The sequence below is a fragment of the Dipodomys spectabilis genome, unplaced genomic scaffold (genome assembly GCF_019054845.1).
Source record: "Dipodomys spectabilis isolate Male_0828 unplaced genomic scaffold, ASM1905484v1 ptg000136l, whole genome shotgun sequence".
Lineage (NCBI taxonomy): Eukaryota > Metazoa > Chordata > Mammalia > Rodentia > Heteromyidae > Dipodomys > Dipodomys spectabilis.
In genome coordinates this window covers 13,068,600-13,088,937 of record NW_024870813.1, presented here as the reverse complement: position 1 = coordinate 13,088,937, position 20,338 = coordinate 13,068,600, and the positions used below count along the sequence as shown (strand labels likewise).

The 20,338-nt window shown below is 50.6% G+C and overlaps 2 protein-coding genes across 5 annotated transcripts in view; one reads left to right on the top strand and one right to left on the bottom strand.

Annotated features, from left to right (window-relative positions):
- Positions 1-20,338, top strand: part of Cdh23 (cadherin related 23) — a 322,925-nt gene that overhangs the window by 231,678 nt on the left and 70,909 nt on the right. For all 4 annotated transcript variants that reach the window (XM_042690127.1, XM_042690128.1, XM_042690124.1 and 1 more), the window contains 10 exons: positions 750-810; positions 1,651-1,799; positions 8,368-8,503; positions 9,253-9,641; positions 11,592-11,693; positions 12,048-12,050; positions 15,212-15,361; positions 16,744-16,872; positions 17,845-17,973; positions 19,238-19,465. In XM_042690127.1, the coding sequence (XP_042546061.1) occupies positions 750-810; positions 1,651-1,799; positions 8,368-8,503; positions 9,253-9,641; positions 11,592-11,693; positions 12,048-12,050; positions 15,212-15,361; positions 16,744-16,872; positions 17,845-17,973; positions 19,238-19,465 (1,476 nt within the window). The remainder of the gene's footprint in view (positions 1-749; positions 811-1,650; positions 1,800-8,367; positions 8,504-9,252; positions 9,642-11,591; positions 11,694-12,047; positions 12,051-15,211; positions 15,362-16,743; positions 16,873-17,844; positions 17,974-19,237; positions 19,466-20,338) is intronic.
- The window catches only part of Vsir (V-set immunoregulatory receptor), a 39,409-nt gene continuing 27,608 nt past the window's right edge, over positions 8,538-20,338 (bottom strand). Inside the window, exon 8 of the transcript XR_006148984.1 lies at positions 8,538-8,550. The gene's annotated coding sequence lies outside the window, so the exon portion shown is untranslated. The remainder of the gene's footprint in view (positions 8,551-20,338) is intronic.

The window sequence follows — 20,338 nt, the reverse complement described above, 5'->3', positions numbered from 1 at the left end:
TTTAGTCAGAGTTAAGGGAGAGTTACTCAAAGCTTTAAAACCAAGGACACATACCAAATAAAGGAAGGAATGCTAGGGGTTTATCTTGCTTTTAGTGTGGGTTCATGTAAGAAGCTGGTGTTTTTTTGTTTGGGGGGAGTTTTTGTTTATGTATCTGTGTATGTGAATGTGTGTTTGTGAGAGAGTGTGTGTGTGTGTGTGTGTGTGTTTTGTAAAAGCAGTTTCTAAGAACCTGAACTAGCCAGTGCTTGTGACTTACACCTGTAATCCTAGCTTCTGGAGCTGTTGTTCAAGTGATAGAACTCTAGCCCTGAGCAAAAGAAGCTCAGGGACAATGCCCAGACCCTGAGTTCAAGCCCTAGGGCTGGCACACACCAAAAAAAGAACACAAAACAAAAACAAAAACCATGAAATGAATCCAGTGTGGCACAAGGGCTTAAGGGAAAATAAGAGTGGGCAGGAAGCCTTGGGGAACCCAGCCTCCCTAGTGAGATGCCCATGATCTCCAAAGAATCATGAGTAGGAAATCGCAGAGGTGTGAAATGATCTCTTCCAGTCTGGATCCAGAAAATTAGGGTGCCATCATTCACCTGCTCCCCATTCCATGATCCCCTAAGAACCTGGAGGTAGGGCAGGGGCAGAGTCCTAACCTGCTTACTTCCCAGCCAGCCTCTATAGGAAAGCACAGGTTTGGGCAAGCCAGGGTGAGGGGGGATTGGGAATAATTGGAGCATCTCCCTCTCCCTCAGCTGAAAGCTACCGATGCAGATGAGGGCGAGTTCGGGCGTGTATGGTACCGGATCCTCCATGGTGAGTGGGCTGCCTTAGGATGGGAAGATCCAGGCTTGTTGTCCTTGGGACGGGGGTGGGAGGGGGGACGGGGTAGCATTGCTTCTGTAGCTGCTTGGAGTCTGGGAGATGAGGCTAAGGAAATCTCTTGCACTTGTACACATAAGTTGGGGCCTGGGGGAGGAAAGAGGAATTTTCTAATTTCCCAGGGAGGGTGCTGAATTTGATAGTTTTGTACACAAAGTCTCCCACGTACCACAGTGCTTTCCAAAGCTACCACCCTACTATAAGAAACCTTGGAGTCTGGGGAAGCTCCACAGGGATTTAGGGGGTCACTCTCATGCTCCAGGTAAAATCAGGGTCCCTGTCAGTCACTGTGGCCACTGTGGGCTAATCTGCCCACTTCTGGAACCCAGGATAAAGGCACTGTATATAAACTACAATGGTTGAGCTTGGAGGAGAGTGGGCCCCCAAGGAAAATCAGGAGCAGCACACCAGCCCAGCTCAGAGATGCCCACTGAAGCCTGGATTTGACCACAGAGCCTTGGGCTTATTAGAGTACCCTATATTCTTCTGAAAAGTTTAGAAGGCCTCACACCACCTATACCTGTGGCTGCATGAGTCAAGGAACCAACCTCTACCCCCACCTGGCATCCTATAAGGAGGAGGCTGGTACACTTCTGCCCCCAACATCTAGACCTGCCAGGTGAGGACATCATGACACAGTGGCCCTCTTGCCATTGTGGGCTTCACCAGGTTCCCAAGATCTTTGGACAAGATTAATGTTCCAGGGAGGTCTAAATGCTTTCTTCCTTACCAGCATTTGGCCCCAGACTAAGCCTCGTGCATCCCACCATACAGGTAACCATGGCAACAACTTCCGGATCCACGTCAGTAATGGGCTCCTGATGCGAGGTCCCCGGCCCCTGGACCGAGAGCGGAACTCATCCCATGTGCTGATGGTGGAGGCCTACAACCATGACCTGGGCCCCATGAGGAGCTCAGTGAGGGTAAGACCAGAGGCAGGCTGGGCTGAGGCCAAAACTGGACCAGAAGTGGCCAACTGTTGGGGTCTGGAGGGTGGGAGGCAGAGCTATTACTGGTTTTGATGCTGACTTACACCTAGGGGTAGGGCTGGTGGGAGCATAAGGGCCCAACCCAGCTGGGATCTCCCAAAATGAGACCTGCCATTTGGCTGTGAGCCTGTTTCTCCATAGATGACCTTGGCAGTATAGATGCCAACTTTGCTTTACATATGGTGAAACAGGCTCAGAGAAGTCTCTAGTAATAGAATCAGGACTTTAGCCCATGTCTTTTGGGTCCAGGCTCAATGCTTTTTGCCTCTAAAATTATTTCTGAAATACTTGCATTCCCCAAATCCTCATGAACTGTGTTGGGTTTTGTTGGTTTGGTTTGGTTTGGTTTTAGTGGCACTAGGATTTGAACTGAGAACTTTACACTTGCTAGATTGTCACTCTGTTACTGAGCCATGCCTTAAACCCTGGTTATTCCTGGTTATTTTTTATTTATATTTTTAATTTTTATTACAAAGATGACACACAGAGGAGTTACAGTTATATAAGTAAAGAGTACATTTCTTTTTGGGCAATGGCACCCCTTTCCTCACTCCCAGTTTTTCCCTCTGTCCTCAACTACAAATTGTACAGTTCCTTTTTAACATAGTGTCTATTGAGTTCATTTTTTTGTTGTTGTTTTTTTTGGGTCCGGTCATGGGGCCTGAACTCTGGGCCTGGGTACTATCCCTCAGCTCTTCAGCTCAAGGCTAGCGCTCTACCACCTGAGCCACAGCGCCACTTCCGGCTTTTTTTCTTTTTGCTTATGTGGTGCTGAGGAATCGAACCCAGGGCCTCAGGCATGCAAGGCAAGCGCTCTACCACTGAGACACCTTCCCAGCCCTATTGAGTTCATTCTGTGCCCCCTTGCTCTTCCAAAGACAGATAAATGAAAAGCAAGACAAAAAGAAAACAAAAACATCAACAAAGAAAAAAACCTCGTTCCATTTCCTGGAGTTCACTTTGATAAATATTCTTTCATATGATCAGATGCACATGGGCATTGCACCTTTGTGTTTCTCTCCTAAGAGTATCCTCCCTTGGTCTCACTGTGTGTGAATGCCTAGAGTCCTGTATAATTAATTTATTATGCCCCAATATATTTTAATTGCATTTTAATTTAAGTAGTTGTACAAAGGAGTTACCATTCAACAAAGCCTTTTAAGACTATAATGCATCTTTTGTGGGGGGTGGAGAATGTTGGTTGTGGGGCTTGAATTCAGTGTCTAGGCACTGTCCCTGAACTTTTTCACTCAAGTAATGCTCTACCATTTTGAGCCACCGTGCCACTTCCAGTTTTCTGGTAGTTAATTGGAGATAAGGGTCTCATGGTCATTTTCTGCCCAGTCTGGCTTCAAACCATGATCCCCAGATCTCAGGCTCCTGAGTAGCTAGGATTATAGGTGTGAGCCACTGGCACCCGATACATCTTGATCAATGTCACCCCTTTCGACATTCTCCCCCATCCCTCCCAGCTCTGCCCCCTCCTCAACTTTGAATTTTGTAAGATACTCACTGAACTTTATGACTGCATTCTCCCTCCCCCTCCTCTCTTCATTCATCTTCCCTGGTTATTTTGGCAGTGAAATGTGGAGGACTGTCCTTCCCAGGATGGCCTCAAACTCAGATCCTCTGGCTCTCAGCCTCCTGAGTGACTAGGATTGCAGGCGTGAGCTACAGGTGCTTATATTTTAAGTTTCAATTAATGCATAATAATTATGCATATCTATGGGATACCATGTGACACTTTAATCTACATACCCAAAGTACGATTAGAACTTTTTCCCTCCCTCACCATGCACCTAAAACTACCTTGGCCTCCCTGAGTGGCCACATGTACACTGAACCCTTGTTAGGGTGATATAGGCACATTCCTGCCAGCACCAGGCAGACAGAGGACTGAGAAGAAAGCTGGGGACATGGATCAAGTGATAGAGCATCCACTAAGGAAGTACAGAGTTCAAAGCCCAGTACCACCCCCCCCCCAAAAAAAAAGACCCTGAAAGCTACTCTTCCCCACCCCCACGCCCTTTCCCCTAAAGCAATGGGAAGTGAGTCAGACCTCAGACATCACTGTCACTCACAAGTGGGAGAGGATGGAGAAAGGGGCGGAGAGCTATCAGGGACTTTTACTCAGAGCTGAGTGGAGCAGAATCAGCTGCTCTTATCAACCCATCTCCAGAGCTGTTTTCGCAGGCTGGAAACAATGAGCAGAAACCACCTGGCCAGCTTGTCACTCATCACTTCTCACTCTAGGGGACAAATGGGGTGGGTGACTCAACCTGAGCCTGCCTGGATCCTTCAAATGTCCAACCACTTTGCCTGGGGGAAGGGAAACATGAAATGTCAGCTCTGACACTCTGTAACCCCTGTCCAGATGGACATGGCAGAGGGGTCCCTTAAACAGGGCCTGGTGAGATAGAGTATGTCCCGGCGGTCCCTTTCCACCACTCTCTGTGTGACTCAATCTCTTACACACCTGTTGACCAGCCTACCCATAGTACAGCCTGTCTTTGCTGGCCCCTTTCAGACCACAAGCACTAACATCAGTGAAGCCCCAGCCTTGGACTTAGTGACCTCAGCACTCCTCATGGCCCTCTGGGAAGTCCTGGGTCTTCTGTCTGTGCCTTGGTATTGGAAATCCAATTTTAAACCAAATGTCATCGTGTGAAGCAGATCAAAGGCATGCCATGCTGCTGATGGGTACAGGAGTGAGGCACACTATGCAGCACCCCACTTGCATGCTCACTGTCACACAGTGCTTCCTCAACTTGAACTCCACACACTTAACTGCCCTAGGAGATGGGCCCCGTATAACACCCATTTTGCAGATGAGGAAACTGAGGCAAAAAGAAATTAACACAACTTATTTAGGATCCCCCAGCAGAAGGGAAGAGTCAGGCTTCCTCCTGGCAATCAGCCAGCTTTCTCTCCCTCTCCTCCCTCCCCCCCTTCTCCTCTCCTTCCTACCTTCTCTCTCCTCTTCCTCTCTCTCACCCTTTCTCCCCCTTTTCTCCCTTCCCCCCTTCCCTTCTCTCTCCTTTTCTCCTTCCCTCCTTCTCTCCCTCCCCATCAGATATAAGGCCTGAACTCAGGGCCTACAGCTTTTTCACTCAAGGCTGGTGCTCTACCACTTGATCCATAGCCCATTTTCAGCTTTTGGCTGGTTAATTAGAGATAAGAATTTCACAGTTTTCTGCCTGAGGCCAGCTTTGAAGTGCAATCCTCAGATCTGTTCTCTTAATGGCTATACTGTGCTAACCACAGCACCACCCTGCCACAAGAGCATTTCAGAGCAGCCAGAAGCCACTGCCTGGTCCCCAGGAAGTAACCTAAGGATAGGAATTTGGGACTGCCCCCTAGGATGGGGGGCTTTGGTAACCCCTTCTGGTCCTATGAGACACAGGAAAATGTGGAGAGACACAGGGAACCTTCCTGGTGACAGCACAGGGCTGCAGCTTTGCCCTGGGTCAGTTTCCTGGCTGTGTCTGAGTTGCTGCAGGGACCATGAATGTGCCCCAGATCCTACTTTGAGGACTAGGGACTGCCCTAGTAATGGCCAGGAAGCATGGAGGGTGGCAATACAGACTTATCTCCTATTGTCCTGTCCCCATTGGAGAGCACAGCCCTACAGAGAAAGCAGGATGGTTCTGTGAGAGGGCTGATGGCTCTTTCTGGTGCTGTCAGAACTCGGCCAGCCTGTTTCCTGCACAGCTGCGTCTCTCAGGTTTGTAAACCACACACCACCTTGCCTCCTGTTGCTGCTGCTCCACATGAGGCTGAAACCATCAACAGCAGGGCATATGTGGCCAGGCTCCCCACCACCTCCCTTCTCTTCCTCTTGCCCTGCTCCTTCCCCATAACCCGTTGGTTATATAATTGTTAGGACTCCAGAAAGGGAAGGCTCACAGTTCTGAAAAGATGGATAGTTGGTTTCTGTTTACAGAAAGAGAGTTCCCAAAATTGATCCATGCAAATTTCCCCATACCCGCCCCACCCAGGATCTCTCTAGCCAAGTTCTAAGTGAAGCCAAATCTAAAAGACTCCAGCCTGCAAACAGCTGTGCTGGGGACTGAGCACTTTAGTTTGCATAAGTGTTTTCTCAGTATTTGGATGTGAAAACTCAGCTAACCCAAAGTCATGGGATCAGCAAAGTGGAGCGCTCCCCCTGTGTCTTGTGTGTTCTCTCCTCCCTAAATCCTGCACCTACCCCTCCCCAGACTCCAACTAGTCAGGTTGACCTGTTCTGCTTACAATAACCAGAAAAGCAAACTTCCAGGTAAGGCCAGAGTCAATCCCAGAGGAGCAATCCATCAGGAGCCAAATGTATGGGCTGCTTTGAGGCCCTGCTATCCTGCTGCCAATCATACATCATAGCTTCACAGAGTCTCTTTCTTCTCTCCTCTTTCTTCTCTCTCCTCTTTCCTTTCTGTGTGTGTGTGTGTGTGTGTGTGTGTGTGCGTGCACACGCCAGGACTGGGGCTTGAACTCAGGGCATGCGCTCTGTCTCTGAGCTTTTATGCCCAAGGCTAGAGTTCTACTGCTTGAGCCACAGCTCCATATTCAGTTTTTTGGTAGTTCATTAGAGATAAGAGACTCACAGACTCTCCTGCCTGGGCTGGTTTTGAATCATGGTCCTAAGATCTCAGCCTCCTGAGTAGCTAGGATTACAGGTGTGAGCTAACAGTACCCAGCACACAGACTCTTTTTGCCCATCTCCCCATACCACTCCTGCTTCCCTGGCTCTAGTGAGGCTGAGGTCTCCCCTTACTGGAACTAGCTCACCCCAGAACAGAGGAATGAACTGAAGAGCTTGTGGATTGAAAACCTGGAGATTCCTGTCCTCTTCTAGCCTTCTTTTTACTGTGAGACTTCAGGCAAGCCACTCCCCTCCTTGGGCCTATCTCCCCCATTTCTGAAAGGGGTGAGAGACCCTTGTCTCCCTCCAGCTTCTGAGGCACCTCTTTATACTCCCCTTTCTTCCTTGCTGGTGCCTCAGGGATGGGGAGGGATAGCAGAGAGAAGCATGGGGCTGCCATGATCTCTACTATAAACACCGCTGCCCATAACATCCTCTAAACGGTTATTTTTCCACACACGTCATAGTCATTCATTAAAGAGAACTTAGCACATACAGATGAGCCATGAGGGGAATTAGACCTCATTCCATAATTCAGAAATGACCACTGTCTTGTGCAGACTCCCCAGAAGCAACTCTGAGATGAAGTCTTGAGTAAGAAACTTCTCCCTGGGGAAAGTGGGAGGGGCTAGGGCACCAGGAAGGAAGCAGCCAATGAAGTGGACTGTCCAGGGCAGACTGAACTCAGGGGACTTGTCTCAACCTCTAGGTGGACAGAGGAGTGACCATCCCAATGGGATGGCATGCCAACAAGGGGTCCATTGAGAATCACATCACTGCCCCACACAGGGCCCGGGAAACCAGGGGTTAGTACTTAGGTAGCAAGTCCTCAGCCATTCTGTCCTTTGGGCATTTGTTCCCAGCCATCCATTTACCCCATGTAGGGCTGATCCTCTGCCCTCTATCCTCTGCAATGTTGGCTACTAGCCAGCAGAAGGTGCTGGAAAAATCACAAATGGATTGCTGGCATCCTCCGCCCCAACCACCTACATGCATTTAGATACTTGAATGGACTCCATGTCCAGCATGTTTGGTGGCCTTGGCTAATTCTGTCTTGCTCACACCTTAGAAGCAGCATGGAGACTACAATGTAATGATGCTCTTACCCTTTTCTTGTGGAGAAAGTTGATGGTCCCAAAGTCATGCCTGCCATCCTAGCTGCTCAGGAGGTTGAGATCTGAGGATCACAGTTCAAAACCAGACTGACAGGGAAATCCATAAGACTCTGATTTCCAATTAGCCAACAAAAGGGCAGGAATGGAGATATGGCTCAAGTGGTAGAATGTCAGCCTTGAGCAAATAAAACTAAGGGACAGTGCCCAGGCCTAAATTCAAGTGCTCAGGCCTAAATTCAAGTGCCCGGGCCTAAATTCAAGCCCCAATACCAGCATACATGCGCACAAAAAAGTTACTAGTTACAGCTAGGTGCCTCAGACCGAGTAGCTCACACCAGGAGGCTGAGATCTCAGGATCACAGTTGAAAACCAGCCCAGTCAGGGAAAGTCTGTAAGTCTGTGAGTTTATCTCCAATAAAGTACCAAAAAGCCGGAAGTGGAGCTGTGGCTCAAGTAGTAGAAAGCTAGCCTTGAGGAAAAAGAAGCTCAGGGACAGAGCCTAGGCCCTGAGTTTAAGCACCAGGACAAGCACAAAAGAAAAAAGTCACTAGTTACTCACAGGTCCACCCCCAGGGTTAGAAGGAGAGCTAAGGGTAGGATGAAGACTGAGTATCAGCCACATTCTAGGTGGTCTTGGGACAAGGAGGTGAACACAGTGGCTAGGCTTGATGGATGGTGCTCCCACTCTGGGTATCACAGACTCCCAGTCTCCACCCCACCCTAACATTGCACCCCTGGCCTGGCCCTACAGGTGATCGTGTATGTGGATGATGTGAACGATGAGGCCCCCATGTTCACACAGCAACAGTATAGCCGCCTGGGGCTTCGAGAGACTGCAGGCATCGGCACGTCTGTCATCGTTGTTCGAGCCACAGACCGGGACACTGGTGAGGCAAGCAGGGGAGGCACAGAAGTCCTACTGCTCAGAGTGACCCTCCTGGCTTAGCTGGTCCTGTCACCCTCAGACTCCCCACAACTGAGCCTGCTCCCAGTCCAGGAGGTGCTCCTTTGATGGTTGTAGTCACTCCCCACAGGTGCTGAGGCCTGAGTAGACTGAAGCCAGGGGATTTGTCTCAGCTTCTGGGTAGACAGAGGAGAGGCCACAAATTTGCAAAGTCCAGATTGGCCATGCTGGGTCCTGGAAGCTCCCCATTAGCTTTTGGTCAAGGCTTTGCATAGGACTAGGAAAAATAAAGGGGCCTTAGAAAACTGGCTGGGTGGGGCCTGTTCTTCTAGCTCAGAGCCTGGTACTCAGGCTTTGCCAGATCCATTTCTTCCTCTGGTCTGCATGCATGGCTTTGGTCTGCCCTGAAGGCAGGCCCAACCTCCCAGGAAACAGGGACCATGTCCTCAGCACTCTGAGGAACCAAGCAGAAATTTGGCCACCTCTAAGGATGTCTTCACAATTTCTAGATCAAAACCCCTCCTACAAGAGACTGCCTAAACAGCCAAGGCAGGGTCTTCAATTTGAATTCTGGGGTTCCTCTACCACATCTCTTGGGGCCAGCATGTGTTGGGTGGGCCAGCCAAGGCCTTCACCTTGCATCTCAGGGAACAGCCCCTGGCATGGACAATTTCAGAAGCCACCAAGGAGCCCCACCCCTGTCTGCAACTGCATGGCCTGTATCCTTTGCAGGGGACGGTGGCCTGGTGAACTACCGTATCCTGTCCGGTGCAGAGGGGAAGTTTGAGATTGATGAGAGCACAGGGCTTATCATCACTGTGGACTACCTGGACTATGAGACCAAGACTAGCTACCTGATGAATGTATCCGCCACTGACCAGGCGCCCCCCTACAACCAAGGCTTCTGCAGTGTCTACGTTACCCTACTCAACGAGCTGGATGAGGCCGTGCAGTTCTCCAACGCCTCCTATGAGGTGACCATCATGGAGAATCTGGCACTGGGCACAGAGATCGTGCGGGTCCAGGCCTACTCTATTGACAACCTCAACCAGATCACCTACCACTTTGACGCCTACACCAGCACCCAGGCTAAAGCCCTCTTCAAGATAGACACCAACACGGTGAGGAGCTGGGGCAGGCCAGGAGGGTTCTTCCAATGTGACCATTTACTGAGCTCCTTCAGTATACACATCACTGGTCTTAAAATGTCCTTGAGCCGGGCGCTGGTAGCTCATGCCTGTAATCCTAGCTACTCAGGAGGTTGAGATGTGAGGATCACAGTTCAAAGCCAGCCTGGGCAGGAAAGTTTGTAAAACTCTTTTTTTCTCTTTCTTTCTTTCTTTCTTTCTTTCTTTCTTTCTTTCTTTCTTTCTTTCTTTCTTTCTTTCTTTCTTTCTTTCTTTCTTTCTTCCTTTCTTCCTTTCTTCCTTTCTTTCTTTTTCTTTCTTTCTTTTTTCAGTCGTAGTGCCTGAACTCTGGGCTTGGGTGCTGTCCTTCAGCTCTTCAGCTGTAGACTAGCGTTCTACCACTTGAGCCTCAGCCCCACTTCCAACTTTTTCTGCTGATGTGGTACTGAGAAATCGAACCCAGGGCCTCATGAATGCAAGGCAAGCACTCTATCACTGAGCCACCTTCCCAGCTTGTGAGACTTTTATCTCCAATAAACCACTAGAAAACTGGAAGTGGTGCTGTGGCTCAAGTGGTAGAGGTTGGCCTTGAGCTGAAGAGTTGAGGGAAAGCGCCCAAACCTAGAGTGCAAGCCCCATGACCAACCAAAAAAAAAAAAAATGTCCTTGAGATAAACATCTCTGTAGTTCTTTTCTTCTTTGTTTTGATTTTGATTTTTGGGTTGGGTACCAATACAAGGGCTTGAACTTGGGGTCTAAGCACTATCCCTTAGCATGTTTGTTCATGACTAGAACGCTACTACTTGAGCCATGGCTCCATTTCCAGTGTTTTAATGGTTAATTGGAAATGAGTCTGGATGGGCTGGTTTCAAACCATGATCCTCAAATCTCAGCTTCCTGGGTACCTGGCTTTTTTTTTTTTTTTTTTAACAGTATTAGGGTTTGAACTCAGGGCTTTTGCTTGTTCGGCAGGCATTACTACTCTTTGCTTGAGTTATTTGCTTGACTTATGTTTCAGATAGGGCCTCACACTTTTGCCCAGACTGGCTAATTTTGCCCAGGCCTCTTATCTCCATTTCCCATGTAGCTGCAGATTACAGATGTGAGCCACCTTGCTTGCATCATACTTAAAACTCAATGTCCAGCCCTGTCCCCTTCCCATGTTCTCATATGAACCAAGAAATTCCAAGTATTCAGAACTCTGTCTGAGTGCCTAAAACCAACTCCTACAATAAGGAGAGTCTCTGACATTTCTGTTGCTTAGTAAACTACAAGGGTTTTAGGAGCTTGATCGGGCCAGGGAAAATATCATACATATATTTCATAGGATATCACAGAAAGCTATGCAAGCCATCATGTCTCCCTTTTGACCTTGGCTGTTCAGAAGCCCAGATATAAATTTTATCCTTTATTACAAGTGAATTCTTAGCTAGGTGTTTGGTACAGTTAACCTCCCATCTACTGTCTGCCTCCTACAACCCCATCTGTACAACCTCATCCTTGCTTTAGTGTATCTTTTTTATCAGAATCCCTTCTTTGAAAATAAGCAAGGTTAGAATCATTCCAATTACCAGATGACTAAGCCTCTTTCCAAACCTCAAAGAGTTTCCAGGCTAGGGGTAGATGTGAGAATAATGAATGAGGCAGATACCAGCTGCCCATGGAGCTGAGAAAAGAACTCTGATAGAGGTGGAGGGGCACACAGCTGGGGCCCACAGAGGGTGCCAGCCCACTTGGCTGGGGAGCAGGGATCCAGTGTGGGACAGGCTCCATGGGAAGTCAGGCAATGGCTGGCCTCCCTCAAGGGACACTTAGGCCAGGCAGGGGAGGGGCCTGCAGGTGGGAGGTGACACAGCCTGGCCTGGCTGGAGCCCAAGACTCTTGGAGGTGGGCAGAGTAGGCTCTGGCTGGTGGCTATGAAGTTATCACTTGCCCTTCCTCTAGGGTGTGATTACAGTCAAGGGCCTGGTGGACCGGGAGAAAGGTGATTTCTACACTCTGACAGTTGTGGCCGATGACGGGGGCCCCAAGGCGGACTCCACTGTGGTGAGTGTCAGAGTCCCCCATGGCAGCAGCCTTTCCCAACCCCAGCCTTTCCCAGTCCCCCAACACACAGGTTGGGCAAAGCCCCAGTCTACTCTATAAGACCACACAGAGGCCAGTGGGCACCTGGGCCAGGGCTGAGACTGCAGACAGATGGGGAGGGGCCATCAGGGCTGAGACTACAGATAAGTGGAAGGGGCATCAGGGCTGAGACTGCCGACAGGTTGGCGGGGGGGGGGGGGGTTATCGGGACTCACAGACCTGGAAAGAGTGGGGGCTGGAAGCACCCTGCCACTAACCATCTGCATCTGCCTTTCTCTCCTGCCTCCTGCCTCCTCCCGCCCACACTGACTACAGAAGGTAAGTAGCATGGGGACTGGCTCTTCATTTCTAGCACTCTCCAAGGCCCCAGACCTCCCTGCCTCCCCTGGAGAGAGAATGTGGATGGACCTGTAGCTGCCTCTCACTCAGATCCTTCATGGCCTCCTGTTCTTTTACTCAGAAGCTAGGTGCCCTCTTCCAAGATCTGCCCTCCCATGTTCTCCCAGACCCTATGTGGTCCTGGGATGAGGGTGCACTAAGAAAGGAGTAGTTGGGACACGCTTAGGGACTGTGAGGCCTTGTCCCAGCCCTGCTCCTAATTGGCTGTGTGGCCCAGACAAGCAGCTTAACCTCTCTGCTTCCTTTCTGTGGTCTAAGTGAGTTCTCAGCAAAAACCCTGCCTTCCAAAAAGTGGGTATAAGATATATTTTATATCTCGAGGAAGAAGCCCTTCATCGTTTGGTCCAGAGGAGGTGTTGTGTCCCACTCAAAGCTTCTGTAAAGGAGACTCCCTTGCCCCATTAGGGAGACTGGTGTGGTACTAAGGAGAATTTGAAGTGAGGTGCACAGGGCCAGGCCTGGGAGCACCAGCACAGCAGTAGTGGGTACAGGAGAGAAACTACCCTAGACTTGTGTGAGGTGGGGTTAGGCATGTGCTGGGGTGTGGGGAGGGCAGCCACTGAGGTCAGAAGGGACAAACAGGCTTTAGGTTGGATGGAGTAGGCCAGCAGGAAGCTCAGACTTGCAGGTTGAGGTGGGTGTGGCCCTGGAGGCCCCCTGAGAGGCCCCTGGGTGGCAGGGGGCTGACCCCTTCAGAGGTCTCGGGGTGCCCAGCACCTCATTAGCCTTGGTGACAATCGCACTGTCACCCCACTGAGTCACTTTCCTGTGTCTTGAGGGACAGTGCCCACCCACTGTCCTAGCTAAAAGCTACAGGGAGTGAGGAACCTTTGGTCCCCAAGGTGCCTAGCTGCAGCCACCCTGGCAGGGTCTCAGAGGGCAACCAGTGATTGGGGTCCTCGGGGTGGCAGTGGGTGGGTACCATGTGTCCTCTAGCTCCCCAGGAGAGGGTCTGAGGTGTGCTGAGGGAAAGTAGGGCCTTTTGAATTGCACCTTCACCCACATGGGAGGACGTGCTATACCCCAGCTCATGGTGGCCACAATAAGTCAGGGAATTCAGACTGGAGTGACCCAGTACCTCCGCCCAGGGGTGGCGCTGACCTAAGCCCATCCCCTGGCAGATGAGGGCTTTGGGCACACCCTCTGTTGCATCATCCTCCTGTCATGGCCCCCACTGTGGGAAGCAGGGCCTACCCCCTACTTGCCCCCACATCCCTTCTGCTGGCTTCCTCAAGAGCACCCCACTGCTGCCCTCGATGCTCACTGTGCTACCCCCTGCTCAGGCAACGGCGAGGGGATACAGGAGGGGCCCTTTAAAGATGGCACCATATCCTCCCCAGGCCAGAAGCCAAACCACAGCTCACCTCCACCTGACTCCTCCCCACCCCCATCCCCAGGAGGAACCCACAGGAAGGGGGCGGGGCTCTGCCATAGGAGCTGCACTCAGCAGCCTGGAGGATGGGCAAGGAGCCTGGGTCCTCCTGTCACCCACTGAGGCTGCCTCCTACCCCACTTCACCACCACCATGATCAGTGTTTGTAAGCATGGCAGAGGTCTCCCTGGGCTTGAAGTTCAGCGAGGAGACCAAACTCAGACAGACACTGTCCTTGTCTTCACAAGCATAAGACAGATTTAGAAAGCCAGTGGATCAGGTCACCATACCAATAAATGTATGCCCCAAAAGACAGAGAAATCCTGGAGGGCTTCCCTGAGGAAATGGCCTCAACTGAGCTCTGAAGAATGTGTAGCCAAGAAGAAATGTCAGGTCAGCCAGAGAGAACAGAGTGTACAAAGCATGACAAATTTGAATTAAACCTTAACTCCAGTGAGGGAAGATAGAGTCCAATTGTTATTCACATTTCCTAAATCATCAGACTGGGACTCAAAGGCTTCAGAGAATAAATTCTCTAGCCAGTGTTTATGATTTTGGACAATTTTGTGGTCTACCAGACAGAAGGGAAAAGGTCTGTTACATTAGATCTACCCCCTTAATGTTTGCTCACTTTTCTCATTTGCTCATTTATCTCTCCCAGCCTCCCAGCTAGCTAGTCTTCTGGGTGCACTTTTCAGCTGAGAAAATAAAGAACCGGAGAGGTTGAGTAACTCTTTCCGAAGTCCCACAGCTAGTAAGTAGGAGAACTGACAGAGCTGTAAAGCCTGGCTCATTTCCTTGTGGGCCTCACCACTAACAAAGACTGAGGCTAGGCTAGAACCAAGAATCAAGACCTGTTCTGGAGGGCAAGGAAGTGTGAAGGGTCTCAGAGGGGTGTCTGCAGATGCAATGCACACAGAGAGCAGGCCTGGGGCTTGAACCCCAGCTCTGTCTGGGGCAGGGCAACAGAAAGAGGCCTGGCTAGGAATCCTAAAACTTAGTTGCCTCCTCACTCTCCCCCAACACTGAACACAGGGGCCATAAATGGTCCTGCCTGCCCTCTGTCACATGTGATCTGGGAACTAGATGCTGCTCCCACACTGGGCCAAACCCACATCCAGCTTTCCACAGGAAACCTGGAATGTATGAGCAAAGAAAAATACGTAGCTGGCAATTTACATGTAGCTGGTTTTTATCTGAGAGAAATTCACCTCCCTTGCCTGCCTGCCACCACTCCACTGGGACCCCGTGCCTCCCATGGGCTCTGCTCCTGGGCCCCTCCCCATTCCCCTTCAATCCAGAGGCTGCTCTAAGGAGCCTGGCCAGCAGATGTGTCCTGACCAGCCCACACGTGATTTCCCCCTCATGTATGTGACTCATCACCTAAGCCCACTTAAAAATCTGGACTCCTGTTCTCCGGAAAGAACAGAAGACTATGCCAGTACCACAACAGCCTCCCCATCTTCAGCCCTGTATGGCCAGGGCCTGGCTTTACAGCTGCCTCAGTCCCCACCACCTCAAGACTCCTCACCATCTGGGAGCCATCCCCTTCTCTCCTAATCCCCACATGGACAACACATGAGCTCAGGGCCCTGGTAGTCCAGGACTGATCGGAGGACTAGTCTCAGCTGCACGCACAGCAGGCTGTTCATGGTTAGGGCAGCGAAAAGAGGTGTAGACATCTGACCATGTCTACCCCACCCTCCAGGTTTATATTACTGTGCTGGATGAGAATGACAACAGCCCCCGCTTCGACTTTACCTCTGACTCCATGGTCAGCGTGCCTGAGGACTGCCCCATAGGCCAGCGAGTGGCCACCGTCAAAGCCCGGGACCCCGATGCTGGCAGCAATGGGCAGGTAGGCACTAAATTGTATAGCCAGAATCTGTTCTACCAGCAGAGGCTCTTTCATGCCTCAGTGACCATCTAAGCCATTTCTATCACCAAGCAGCTCAAGTGCCAGGCCCACACCATTCTCCCAGCCCTCAGGCCACTTTGCTGGCACCTGGGTTCAAGAATCTGCCAAACACACACTGCTTCCACAGGCCTGCTTCCTTTCCCTCCCTCTCTCCCTCCCTCCCTCCCTCCCTCCCTTCCTTCCTTCCTTCCTTCCTTCCTTCCTTCCTTCCTTCCTTCCTTCCTGCCCTCCTTCCCATCCTTCTTCCCTCCCTCCTTCCTCCCTTCTTCTCTTCCTCCCTTCCACCTTTCCCTTCCTCCTTTCCTTTTTCCCTCCCTCCCTTCCTTCCTCTTTTCCTTCCTCCCTCTCTTTACAACACTGGGGATTGAGTTCTACCACTGGAGCTATACACACCCTTCTTTTTGTAGTACTGAGTCTTAAACTCAGGGCCTTCAACTTGCCAAGTAATTGCTCTAACACTTGAGCCACACCTCTAGCTCCTGCTCTTTTGCTGTTTCAAATAGGGTCTCACTTTGTGTGTGTGTGTGTGTACATGCACTCACACCAGTACCTAGGGCCTTAGCTTTTTTTGTTCAAGGCTACCACTTGAGCCACAGCTCCACTTCTGACTTTTTGATGGTTAATTGAACATGAGAGTCACACAGACTTTCCTATCTGGGCTGGCCTCACACCATGATCCTCAGATTACAGCCTTTTTATTTTTATTTTATTTTTTGGGTCCAGTCATGGGGCTTGAACTCTAGGCCTGGGTGCTGTCCCCCAGCTCTTCAGCTCAAGGCTAGCACTCTACCACTTGAGCCACAGCTCCACTTCCAGCTTTTTTTTTCCTGCTTATGTGGTGCTGAGGGATCGAACCCAGGGCCTCATGCATGCAAGGCAAGCGCTCTACCACTGAGCCACCTTCCCAGCTCAGATCGCAGCCGTTTGATTATAGGCATAAGCCACCAGTGCCCAGCTGGGTCTCACATTTTTTTCTGGAACTAGTCTGAGCTGTTATCCTATACATATCTGAGATGACAAACATGGGCCATCACATCCTACTTATTGGTTGAGTTTCTTAACTATTGTCCAGGTGGGCCTCAAATCACAAGTCTCCTGACCTCTACTTCCTGACTAACTGGAATTCCAGGCACACACCTCCTCAGCGGGCCTGCCCTCCCTGCTTTTGAGGGTCCACAATACTTGTGGCTCAGCCCTCTCTTCCCAGGCATCTTTGCTGGACAGAAGCCCATGCGTGTCTGGGGAGGCTAGGCAGTCTTCCTTGGCCTGGCCTGGCACCTCTCCTCACCAATCCTTACCCCTCACCGGCTCTTCTCCAACAGGTGGTCTTCTTCCTGGCTTCAGGCAACATTGCTGGGGCCTTTGAAATCATCACCACCAATGACTCCATCGGTGAAGTGTTTGTGGCCAGGCCTCTGGACCGAGAAGAACTAGACCACTACATCCTCAAGGTAGGAACTGGCCCTGAAGGCTGCAAGTCACTCCTAACTGCCCAGCAGGGCACCAGATCCTGGTGATCAGCTTCCCATCTGTCACCAAGTAATCTGAGGCAGGACTCTCAGACCAAGAGGGCACAGGGGAGATGGACCTGGGAAGAGTCCTCAGTTCTAGGCCCAAGCAGCTGAGGAGTCTGTCCCTGCCATCAGAGCCAGCAGAAGAGAAAGCTTGCTGGAGGTGGTAGATCCCTGACTCTGTCAAAAACACAGCATGACCTGGGACAGGTGTTTTGTTCTCCCACCCCCTTACTGCGCCTCCCCTCCCCCCAGTGCAAAACCAAAAGAGCCCTCACTTGGCCTGTTCTGCTGAGATGCCATTCAAGTACAGGTATAAGGAGCCATGATGGCCTCAAAGTCCACCGAGATGCTGTCTGGCCATGCACTGAGGACTATCGGGGTACCCCAGTGCTATGCCTCTGGGGATCCTGAAGGCTGATGGCTGTCTGGTAGCCATAGGAGTGATATTAAAACCCCCAGGGACCAGCCCAGCCCAGCCCATGGTCAGGACTTGAGCTCACTGTCAGCGACCAGATCACAGTACATGGAGCTGAGGCTTTAGAAGCAAAAGGCCAGCCTTGAGTCTGATCACAGGCCTGTGGTCATGGTCAGGACCTGGCTGATTGCAGAGCACAGGCACTAGTAGAGTAGGGGAAGGGATGACTTGGACACTCTGGAATCCAATTCAAAATGAATCTTGGCAGACTTGAGCAAGAATCATTTGTAGTGTAGGGCAGAAGGGGAAAGCTATAGGGAGAGTCCAGAGTTGGCCAGGTCATTTTGGGGGTTATGAATGCCATAAAATTCCTCCGCCCTCCCAGTCTCTCCCACAAGGGGACAGTTCTTGATTCAGAATCATGGGATCACAGGCTCTGTGACCCTTACCCTTTAGTCCTGACCCAGGCCTCCTCTGCCTCTTCTTTCTCTCAGGTTGTGGCCTCTGACCGTGGCACCCCTCCACGGAAGAAGGACCACATCCTGCAGGTGACCATCCTGGATGTCAATGACAACCCTCCAGTGATTGAGAGCCCCTTTGGATACAATGTCAGCGTGAATGAGGTGAGAGCAGCTTCGGGTGGACTCTGAACAAGAACTGACAACCAAGTGTCTGTGTAAACATCTTCCTGGACCACTGCCCTCTCAGACCTCATATGGGGACTGGCTTTTTCATAATTATGCCCCTTACACCCACTTAGCCTGGGTATCTGTTTGGAGCAGGGAAGGAGAGGAGAGAAGAGGAAAAAGAAGGAAGTGCCAGGCATCAGTGGTTCATGCCTGTAATCATAGCTACTTGGGAGGCTGGGATCTAAGGATCGTGGTTCAGAGCTAGGAAAGTCCATAAGACTCTCACTTCCAAAAGCCAGAAGTGAAACTGTGGCTCGATGGTAAAGTACTAGCCTTGAGCATACTGAGTTCAAGCTCCAAGACCACCACTAACTAAATAAATAAAGTATCCTTGTACCCTACAGGATGCTGAGGTTTACTCAAGGAGAGCTGCCTGTTTTAAAACTGCTTTTTAGCCAGGTGCCTATAACCCTAGCTACCTAGCTACTCAGGAGGCTGAGATCTGAGGATCACAGTTTGAAGCCAGTTCAACAGGAAACTCCAAGAGGCTCTTGTCTCTAATTACCCAGCAAAAAGCCAGAACTAGAGTTGTGCATCAAATGGTAAAGTGCCAGCCTTGAACAAAAAAAGCTAAGAGTTCAAGCCCAAGTACCAGCAAGCACATGTACACACACATACAAACACACATACTTCCATTTTAGCTGGGTATCAGTGGTACATGCAGGTAATCCTAGCTACTCAGAAAGCTTAGAGTTAAAGATTACAGTTCGAAACCAACCCAGGCAAGAAAGCCCATGAGACTCTTATTTTTAATAAACTGTGCATGCGCACATGCGTGCGCACGCACGCGCGCGCGCGCCCACACACACACACACACACACACTCCAAGCCAGAAGTGGAGCTGTGACTCAAGTGAAGGAATGCTAGTCAAAAGCTAAGGGACACCTAGGCCCTAAATTCAAACCCCAGTATTGGTACAAAATAAATGATATGATTTAATTTAACTGCATTTTTCCTCAGTCATAAGTCTGGGCTGATGCAGGAAGATTTCTGCTGGGCACTGCTGGGTATCGTGGGATGTTCATGAAGCAGGTGGCACAGGGTGGGGACCAGTCCCACTATCCAGCCACAGATTGGCTCTTGCACCTCTCCCTTCACTCTACTTCAGTTTGCTCATCTGTAAATGAACTTGACATTACTAGCATGAACAGGGAACAGACTTCCTGCCTGGAATGACTACTTCCTCTTCTCTTCCCAGAACGTGGGCGGGGGCACTGCTGTGGTCCAGGTGAGAGCAACAGACCGTGACATTGGGATCAACAGCATCCTGTCCTATTACATCACTGAGGGCAATGAGGACTTGACCTTCCGCATGGACCGCATCAGCGGCGAGATCGCCACTCGGCCTGCCCCGCCTGACCGTGAGCGCCAGAGCTTCTACCACCTGGTAGTCACTGTGGAGGATGAGGGTACCCCTACGCTGTCGGTGAGCATTGTCTAAGCCCTTTGCCTCCTGTGAGGGCAGCCAGGTGGGTGGGATGGAATCCACCCAGTGGGTGAATCTCAGACAAAACCGTTTGTCACACCATTAGGCCACAACTGAGGGTCTTCTTGAAAGACTGCTGACCCACCTGAATCTCCAGCCACTCTCGGCCTCCGTGCCATCTTCGTGGTATCGATGTTATGGTACCAGTTGAGCCATGCTGTGTGCCATGGGGCCACGCTTTCCTATACTATGATGTCTTATGAAAAAGCAGCTTTTGGCTGTCTGCTTTAATTGGGGTATGGGGACAGTATTGTAATGCACCAGGGTGGAAGGACTGGTGTCTGTGGTTCAGTCTAATGCTTCGGTGAGCAGAGCCACTGCTCATAGCCATATCCCATGGCTAGGGGAGGAGCCACTGGCGCATAGCCAGCAGTGACTGTCTATACTGGGCTGCAGTCAATGGAGTGTCTGTGATTTGAGAGCAGGAAGTTGGAGCATTGCAAGCTGGCTGTGTGCTGAGGAGCTGGTCAGAACTGGTCACAAAGCAGAATATCTAGAGTTGTTGTTTTGAGGGGCACCAAAGTAGCTCATGTCTGTGGAAGTACTTGGTAAACCATAAGGAGGAGGTAGAGGATCATATCAGTGATCTGTTGCCGCAATTACAGTTGAGCTTACCGTGTAATTATACAGTGACACTGGTGCATGCCACATGGCAGGCAACATGGAATGACAATATTTTATTCAGCTCTGATACTTCAGGCTGGGAATTTAGATCAGGTTCAACTGCCAGGTTCTGCTGGCTTATTGAGGCTCTCTTCACCCTGTGCAAGCTGCTTCATGTCGTGGTACCTAGGCTTCGGGGGTTGGCCAGCC